This window comes from Poecilia latipinna, unplaced genomic scaffold (assembly GCF_001443285.1).
Source record: "Poecilia latipinna isolate Pla-1442-1.1 unplaced genomic scaffold, P_latipinna-1.0 Scaffold2013, whole genome shotgun sequence".
Lineage (NCBI taxonomy): Eukaryota > Metazoa > Chordata > Actinopteri > Cyprinodontiformes > Poeciliidae > Poecilia > Poecilia latipinna.
In genome coordinates, this window is record NW_015114629.1 from 88,062 (window position 1) to 98,223 (window position 10,162).

General features: G+C 35.0%; 1 protein-coding gene across 1 annotated transcript in view; it reads right to left on the minus strand.

The window, feature by feature from the left end:
* LOC106935749 (Fc receptor-like protein 5) overlaps window positions 1-10,162 on the minus strand; it is a 22,355-nt gene that overhangs the window by 3,761 nt on the left and 8,432 nt on the right. The window contains 9 exon segments of the mRNA XM_015016387.1: window positions 1,220-1,468; window positions 2,299-2,565; window positions 3,275-3,571; window positions 3,973-4,242; window positions 5,831-6,082; window positions 6,848-6,982; window positions 6,985-7,212; window positions 8,493-8,741; window positions 9,497-9,763. Of these exon segments, the coding sequence (XP_014871873.1) occupies window positions 1,220-1,468; window positions 2,299-2,565; window positions 3,275-3,571; window positions 3,973-4,242; window positions 5,831-6,082; window positions 6,848-6,982; window positions 6,985-7,212; window positions 8,493-8,741; window positions 9,497-9,763 (2,214 nt within the window).

Consider the following 10,162-nt stretch of genomic DNA (forward strand, 5'->3'; position numbering starts at 1 on the left):
TTTTATCCGGCCAAAAAATAAAATTGTTTGGTGTGGGGGTTGTAAAAAAAAAAAAAAAAAAAAAAAAAAAAAAATATATATATATATATATATATATAAACATCTTGAAAAGATCTGATCTACCATTTCCAGCCGCTTCAGCAGAGCCCACATTCTCATACAAATTAGCATTATCTGCAGTGAATAAAAAGAGATAAATGTGATTAATTTAACCATGAACAGCAAAGTTATTTGAACATTTCTCTCAGACATTTGAAAATTCAAAGCTGGAATAAATGTTCACAAATTTTTAAGAAATCACAGTTATTTCACAAACACTTACAAAACCTTTATAACTCATCATCAGCTTTATGATTATGGATCACAGCAGACAGAAGGACAAGAACAGTAATACTTGCTTCACATAATCTCGTAATTTTATATAAAGCACTGCAAGATGTGTTGCATAAATACAGAGAAACTGTATAATATCTGCAGCTGGAGTCTGGGTCAGCAGCAGAGATTCATTGATAATCAAAATCTATAGTAGAAACACTGAGGTTAAATATTCAACATTTGTAAGAAAATGTATCAAAATAAATCTGACCATGACAAAGGGAACTATAATCACGATGTTCAGTCTGGTTTGTAGTGAAGGTCTGACTGTTGCTCTGTGAGCCTTTTGACCTGAAACATAATAAATACATGAAACTTATTCAGGAAAAAAAAAATCCACTGCTTTTCTTTAAAAGGGAGAAGAAAAGTTATGACTGTTCTCACCTGATGCAGCACAAATCTGTGAAAAAAAGATATTTGTCATATTTCACATGTCATATTGCCATTTTGTATCATAACAAAAAGAATTAAAGTCACAAATTATAAATTATTATTTTAATTAATATTTTAATCCAGTGTGAGCAGAAAAATGTTCTCACCTTTGGACCGTCTGCAGCACCACAACAAGATCAGGAGAATAATGAGAATAATTCCAACAACTGGTCCAACGATCAACATGACAAGAGAGTTGATAGGACTGGACACCGGCTCTGGAAACAACAACAACAACAACAACAACAACAACAACAACAACAAAGTTATTTAACTGCAGATTATAGGACATCATTCATTAACAACAGATTAATGTGACTATAAACTTGATCACCATATATACACTGTCAGTATTCAGTTCATTCCTAATTAAAGTGAATTTTTAAAAGTCTAACATTTTCCTCCTCCTCACCTCTAACAGACATCCAGCTCTTTGGTGAATCTTTTCCTGAATGTTGACATTTGTAGAAACCTTCATCTGACTTTGACACTGCAGAGATCTTCAGCTCCCCTCTGCTGTCATTATGGAGGAGTTTATCATTATGATAGAAAAACACATTGGAGAGAAGTTGTTGTTTTTTATCTCTGCAGCTCAGAGTAACAGGATCTCCCTCAGTCACAGGATGAACAGGACTCAGCAGGAGAGGAGCAGAATCATCATCTGTAAAACAACCAGAGGATGATGACATTTAGTCAGATTGGTGGACTAAACCACTAAACAGTTATAAACAAAAATGATTTTGATTTATTGTTTTATCTTATGTTCCTTATAGAAAACATCCAACGTTGCAATATTAACACACCTTTTAGTTTTTTTTTTGTTATTGATTGACCTGAATATTTTATTTTTAGTCTCAGGGCTGCTAATGGGCGTCTATGAGGACTCCATATATTTTACATATTGACATTTTTGTTTATGAAACATGTGATCGTAGTGTAACAGCCATACAGCCAGAGTGACTTTGATTATTTTTCTGTGTTTTTCTTATGTAACACATGTAAATGCACATTTAGTTTGATGTTTAAAATAAAATCACGGTTTGTTTAACACTGAACAATCAAACGGTGGAAATGTTTTCACTCCTCCACCTCCATAAAAACACTTGCTAGATCAGGAACTCTGAACCTTGGTCAGACAAAACTACTGTTCTTAAGAAATTCTTGTTATTGACAAAAATCAGGCAAAGTTTTAGTTTCTTCTTTCTACAATCAGATGAACATATTTTAACCTAGAAATAAATAAGGATAAAGAATAACAAGTCTGACCTAAATTTAAATCCCAATGTTTTTATTTCAACTTGTTTGTTATTGCATTTGTTCAAATACACTTGCACGGACCACTTTGATGGTATAATTATTTAGGTATTAAATTATATGATGATAAAAAAATAAGTTGATATTAAGAGATGTATAAAAACAGTATGCACATCAAACCTCTGATGCTGAAATTCAAAGTGAAGAGAAAGAAAACGATGATAAATCATCACCCACCAGGTACAGTGATGTTCACTGCATTGCTGAACTCTCCTGATCCAGACTCACACCAGTAAACTGCACTATTAAACCAGTAGGAAGTGATATTACATGTAGATCCAGTCATTCTCCCCCAGATGGAGCAGTTTGACACTTTTCCTGTTTCTATAAACCTCTTCACTCTCCACCCAGCAGAGTTTCCCTCACAGCTCAGAGTCACAGATTCAGATCTGAAGTGTTGAACTCTGTCAGGATTCACTGAGAGAGAAGCTGCTGGACGAGGATCTGGAAACAAGACAGGATTTCATCTGAGAACAGAAACATCTTTGAAATGTCTGGTTGAAAATATCACTTTGGTTTTTATACATCTTTAATAATAAAGATCTGTTCAAACATTTCAATATGTTGATCAAACTTTGTTTCTCTTAAAGATGGTCCACATATTTCTGTGTATCTAAAATAAAATAAATATGTCAATAATTATCTGCCATATTTTACAAATAAAGCTGGTAAATATTTTATTTGCCAAAACTTAGCAGCTTTCTTGACTACATTCAGGTTCCAGACGTCAGTCTGGAAGGCTCTCCCTGTTTGTAGTTTGTTCAGGTCTTTATTTCTTCTTCTCTGTTGTCTTTGCTCTACTTGTTTACAATCATTAAATATTTCTAATCAAACCACCAGCTCAGCTGTAGATGATTGAATGTATCCAGGTTTACAAGAGCACCACAGTTCAGGAATTGAATGGAAAATAACAATAAATCTCTTTAGTTTTATTTTATATGTCGATTAGATTTGTGCTGTCCGAATCTAAATTAATTCTAGTTTATTATCTGGCAAAAGTATAAAAATCTGAAGCATATTTCCCCTTTTTGGATAATTAGTAAAAAAAAAAAAAAAACAGACAATATCCAACATACTTTTGATTAGAGTTAAAGACCAGGCAACATTAAATAAAACTGAAATCATGGCTCCTGTTTATTTATGGCAAACTGACCTGCAGACCAGATAAACTTTGGTTCACTGTAATCAGTGTAGTTCACTGGTTCTCCTCTTCCTGCTCTGCACACAAATCCTGCTGTGTGAGTCGGTCCATTAATGGTGAAGTTCTGTTCTGTACCACTGGTGCCAGGAAGCAGCTCGTAGCTGTAGGAGCTGCTAGATGCTTTAAGAAAAGCTTTATACCAGAAGAACCTCCATCCTGCATCCTGATGTTGAACCTCACAGCTCAGAGTCACTGAGGCTCCAGGATTCAGCCATGATGGAGACACAGAGAGGACAGGAACAAGTTGACCTGTTGAAATCAAACACCAAGAAACATTAATATTATTATTTTAAAATCTGACAGATTAAAATGCTACATATCAAAATATACTACAAACTTAATTTCTAAATGATTTTAATGACACTTATCATGAAATTTACTTAAAATGGCAACAGTTTAGTGATTATAAATCTTAATAATAATAAATCTCCATCCATTGTTTACAGCTGATTGTCTTTTCTGGTTTCTTTCTCCAGCAGTTTCTGGTCAAAGTGAGGTTACAGCCTGATGTTAAATTCATTGGATTCAGTTTTCAGACTTTATGAATAAAAACTACATTTTATTCTCTTCTTGTTTGTTTTACTCTGTTGGCAAACAAAGAGTCAACAAATCAATTTGTTATTTCATTAATGAACAGAAACTGAACTCACCAGTTTCATTAATAATGACCTCTGTGCTGGTTTCAGTGTAGAAAACTGGACCTCCTCTTCCTCCTCTGCAGCTGTAAACACCTCCCTCTGAGACGCTGAGGAATCCATCTGGTTTATTGTTTATTATGTCTCGAGCTGTACCATATGAATTTCTGTACCAGTAAATCTTCCAGCCTTCACCGATGTCCACAGAGCAGGTCAGTGCTACACTGCCCCCTACTGGTATGATTGTGTCCTTCACTGTCAGTGAGGCTTTGGGTTTATTTGCAGCTGATTGAGAAAAAGACAAAATATAACTAAATAATCACTATTTGACTTGTTTCAATGTAATTTAGTTTGGTTCATTTGTACAGCACCACTTAAAAATATCACTTATAAACTGACTTGTTTGACACTTTGAAAGACAAGTTCAATTCATATCCACTGCATAATATTTTTTGAAGCAAGTTAATTCCAACAAAGTAAGCATTTTATTCCCTCAAATGACACTTTAAACCTTAATGGTTTTAATATTTGACAGTGTGACGGGCTCCTGTCACTGTTGTGAATGAATCCCTGTTTAATTGCTTTTTTCTTCTTGCAGTTGATTGGCTGGGGAGAGTTTAAAGGGATCAAGCCCCACCCACCAGACGAGCGAGGAAGTTTGGAGGTGCTCCTGGTTGGTGGCGTGTCTCAGAGCCTCGCTCCCGCTCCATTGATGCTATTTCTTGTTTGTTAACCTCCCTCTTGTGTTGTTAGGTCTGGGGATCGTTGGCCAAGCCGATGTTTTCCGGTTTTTGGTTGTAGGGTGAGTGATCCGGTGAGGCAGGGTGAGGGGAGCGGCCCGAATCCAACGGTCAACTGCTGGCTGGTTCGTGAATGCTCCCACTCTTTTGTTTATTTTGCCACGATTCCCCAGTACCTCTATGTCCAGCCTTGGATTGAATGAAACCCTTTTTGTTTTATGTAATTTGGTCTGGACTCATTATGTTGTGTGTCCTGTGCGGACTGTAACAAGAAATGAGTCTAAAGAACACATAGGACACATTTCTTAACTTTTGCATAAATGTCGATGTTCAACAATTCACTGATTAATTCTGTCAAATGTTTTTAACTAACAGCACATGTGATCCTTATGGATTTATATATTTAATTAAAATAAAATAATCACAATCACAAATAATCACAATCATAATAATCAGACTGTGATTGAATCAAATCATGTTGTATCAAATCCCAGTCAGAGCTGAGTTGAACCAAACTACTGAACCAGAACATCTTCTAATGTTCTGCTGCAGTCAGGAGAACTGGGCTGGAAATCAGCTCTACTGCACAAATCACTTCTCAGTCCTTCAACAAGGAAAGCTCTGCTGACAACTAAAGGTTGAAATTCTCCTTCAAATATTTAAACTTTCTGTCATCTTTAAAAGTCGTTTTCAAAGTTCCTACAGCCTTTCCAATGAATTTCACTGTTGGTTTATTTATTGTTTTAATTTATTATTAACAACAGTTACTTTAACAGGAAATTTGTCGTAAATCCAGAATTACACAAAATGTCACCTGAAATTATTTTATTGCTATAAAACTGTCAAAAACATAAAACACACATTGTGTAATGGGTCATTGTTCCTCTTTCTCTTTCAAGAAATCTTTATCTTTTAGCATCAACCTGTTATTCGGCATAAATCTATGAAATATTTTTTTTGTTTTGATCAATGAATGATTTGAAGGAAAGGGAAACATTGATCTTTAGTTTTTATGTTTGAAAAACTAAACTAAAATATTTGGGCAACAAATTAGGAAAAGTGACCTTTTTAAGTGCAACTTGATGGAACATTGTAAATAATAACTTCATGTCTATAATAGATGATCTACTTACCAACAGTTAATGAGTAGTGAGTCCATTGTGTGAACTGATGGTTTCCTTTTCCTCTGCAGCTGAATGTACCACTGTGAGCTTTGTTGATCTTGTATTCACTGGATGTTGGAGAATAATTTAACCCGACTGGACTCCATTCATACGTCCACTCAGTTCCTCCTCCTCCTCTGATCTCACATCTCAGAGTGACCGTCTCTCCTCTGAATATCTCAGACCAGCTGTGTTTCAGGGTCACACTGGGTTTAATGGAAACTGTTCACATAAATAAATATCTGGTTAGAAATGTAATAATAATAATTAGCAGTAAAACTTTTCCTGCTATGTTGATGATAATCATATCATGTCACAAATTGCAGCATTGTTGCAAATTTTACATCTAAAACTCAAAATGACAAATCAGTTCCAGTAGAGAACTGATTTTACCTGTCAGTGAAAGTCTTTGACACCTTCATACAGGTCAAATATAATACAGAAAATCTTCCATTAACTGCAGCAGAGCCACATGTGGTTTATGTTTTAAATGTAATTTGATTTGGTTCATGTTGGACAAACAAGAAATCTGTAAAGTCTCAGACATCTGAGCATGAGAAGCATTATAAACACATAAGATGGATCATGCAGCTGCCCAGCATTTTTGATTTACTGATGGTTTTATTTAATATAAGGAAAGACTCTGATTGGGTCAACAGTTCATCTTTGATTTGATTGTTGTTCTGGTTTCACAGTGAAGATTGTGGTTCGTTCTGTCCATTGTTTCAGTGACCAATAGATTTGTAATTATACTTTTTTTCTCCAGTTATTCTGGTTCACTTATTTCAGGCTGATTATAATAAATAGCATGAATGTTGTGTTCACTGTGTCAAAAGGTTTGTTAAATACTTCATTGCTTGTCTGTTCCTAGTGATTATTATTCATATTGTTGGTTCAAATATGAACTATTTCTATAGAACTGGGACAGAAACTGAAGATCCAAACTGCATCTCTACTTAGGTTGATGATTAAAATGATTCAACTCACCAGTTTTAATGTCGACTTCATTGCTGAATTCAGTGTAGAAAACTGGATCTCCTCTTCCTCCTCTGCATTTGTACACACCGACCTGTGTGACACTGAGGACTGCACCTCGTTCATTGTTTGTGATGGACTGATCTCNCCTCCTCTTCCTCCTCTTCCTCCTCTGCAGCTGTAAACACCTCCCTCTGAGACGCTGAGGAATCCATCTGGTTTATTGTTTGTTATGTTCTGAGCTGTACGATATGAATTTCTGTACCAGTAAATCTTCCAGCCTTCACCGATGTCCACAGAGCAGGTCAGTGCTACACTGCCCCCTACTGGTATGATTGTGTCCTTCACTGTCAGTGAGGCTCTGGGTTTATTTGCAGCTGATTGAGAAAAAGACAAAATAGAACTAAATAATCACTATTTGACTTGTTTCAATGTAATTTAGTTTGGTTCATTTGTACAGCACCACTTAAAAATATCACTTATAAACTGACTGTGGATATCAAGTTCAATTCATATCCACTGCATAATATTTTTTGAAGCAAGTTAATTCCAACAAAGTAAGCATTTTATTCCCTCAAATCAGACCGTAAAGCTTAATCGTTTTAATATTTGACAGAAATGAGTCTAAAGAACACATGGGACACATTTCTAAACCTTTGCATAAATGTCGATGTTCAACAATTCACTGATTTATTCTGTCAAATGATTTTAACTAACAGCGCATGTGATCTTTATGGATTTATATATTTAATAAAAAAACCCCCACAGAAATCATAATAATCAGATCGTGATTGAATCAAATCATGTTGTATCAAATCCTAGTCAGAGCTGAGCTGAACCAAACTACTGAACCAGAACATCTTCTAATGTTCTGCTGCAGTCAGGAGAACTGGGCTGGAAATCAGCTCTACTGCACAAATCACTTCTCAGTCCTTCAACAAGGAAAGCTCTGCTGACAACTAAAGGTTGAAATTCACCTTCAAATATTTAAGCTTTCTGTCATCTTTAAAAGTCGTTGCTTTCAAAGTTCCTACAGCCTTTCCAATGAATTTCACTGTTGGTTTATTTATTGTTTTAATTTATTATTAACAACAGTTACTTTAACAGGAAATTTGTCGTAAATCCAGAATTACACAAAATGTCACCTGAAATTATTTTATTGCTATAGAACTGTCAAAAACATAAAACACACATTGTGTAATGGGTCATTGTTCCTCTTTCTCTTTCAAGAAATCTTTATCTTTCAGCATCAGGATTTTATTCAACATAATTGTATGAAATCTAGTCTCCATCTGTCAGGATGGTAATAAAAAGGGTAAAAGAAAGTCTGGCTGGTTTAAAAGTCTTAGAGATAATTAGATAATCAGTGACATAAAACGTTGGATTAAATATCACAGAATTGCAATTAAACTTTATAACATTGTTTTACTGAGAAAATCTGCACATTTGCAGCTGATTGGAGCAAAAATGATTTTAGTTTTTCTTAGAAGTTGATCAATGATTTGAAGCAAAAGGAAACATTGATCTTTAGTTTTTATGTTTGAAAAACTAAACTAAAATATTTGGGCAACAAATTAGGAAAAGTGACCTTTTTAAGTGCAACTTGATGGAACATTGTAAATAATAACTTCATGTCTATAATAGATGATCTACTTACCAACAGTTAATGAGTAGTGAGTCCATTGTGTGAACTGATGGTTTCCTTTTCCTCTGCAGCTGAATGTACCACTGTGAGCTTTGTTGATCTTGTATTCACTGGATGTTGGAGAATAATTTAACCCGACTGGACTCCATTCATACGTCCACTCAGTTCCTCCTCCTCTGATCTCACATCTCAGAGTGACCGTCTCTCCTCTGAATATCTCAGACCAGCTGTGTTTCAGGGTCACACTGGGTTTAATGGAAACTGTTCACATAAATAAATATCTGGTTAGAAATGTAATAATAATAATTATCAGTAAAACTTTTCCTGCTATGTTGATGATAATCATATCATGTCACAAATTGCAGCATTGTTGCAAATTTAACATCTAAAACTCAAAATGACAAATCAGTTCCAGTAGAGAACTGATTTTACCTGTCAGTGAAAGTCTTTGACACCTTCATACAGGTCAAATATAATACAGAAAATCTTCCATTAACTGCAGCAGAGCCACATGTGGTTTATGTTTTAAATGTCATTTGATTTGGTTCATGTTGGACAAACAAGAAATCTGTAAAGTCTCAGACATCTGAGCATGAGAAGCATTATAAACACATAAGATGGATCATGCAGCTGCCCAGCATTTTTGATTTACTGATGGTTTTATTTAATATAAGGAAAGACTCTGATTGGGTCAACAGTTCATCTTTGATTTGATTGTTATTCTGGTTTCACAGTGAAGATTGTGGTTCGTTCTGTCCATTGTTTCAGTGACCAATAGATTTGTAATTATACTTTTTTCTCCAGTTATTCTGGTTCACTTGTTTCAGGTTGATTATAATAAATAGCATGAATGTTGTGTTCACTGTGTCAAAAGGTTTGTTAAATACTTCATTGCTTGTCTGTTTCTAGTGATTATTATTCATATTGTTAGTTCAAATATGAACTATTTCTATAGAACTGGGACAGAAACTGAAGATCCAAACTGCATCTCTACTTAGGTTGATGATTAAACTCACCAGTTTTAATGTCGACTTCATTGCTGAATTCAGTGTAGAAAACTGGATCTCCTCTTCCTCCTCTGCATTTGTACACACCGCCCTGTGTGACACTGAGGACTGCACCTGGTTCAATGATTCTGATGAACTGATATCCATAATACACTGAGTTCTTGTACCAGTAAATCTTCCAGCCAGCAGAGCCCTTCACTGAGCAGGTCAGTGTCACACTGCCCCCTACTGGCAGGGATGTTATTGCTGGTGTTACTGTGGCTTTGGGTTGATCAGCTGTTGATGCAAAACATAAAAACAAATAAATATTCAGAATAAAATCTGGAGCCACTAGAACCAAACACAAATAATGAATCCTTAGCAAAAACTGACAGGTCTGTTCTATCATCATGCTTATGATAATTATGAAATAAATGATATTCTAAAAGTATATAATAATGATAACACTCTAGACATTTGATTCATGCAAGCAAAATCTCAAACCTGCACTGATTAAAAAAGTTCAGATAATTTCTAAAGTTACAACTTCTGTATTTATCAACCAGGAGGTCCAGAAGGATGAAGGTTCGACTGAAAGAACTCAAGAAAATCACAGAAACACACAGTCAGAATCTGGACAGAACTTCATCATGTTGTTTCTTACTGAGGATCAATGCAAATCATTTTTTCAACACA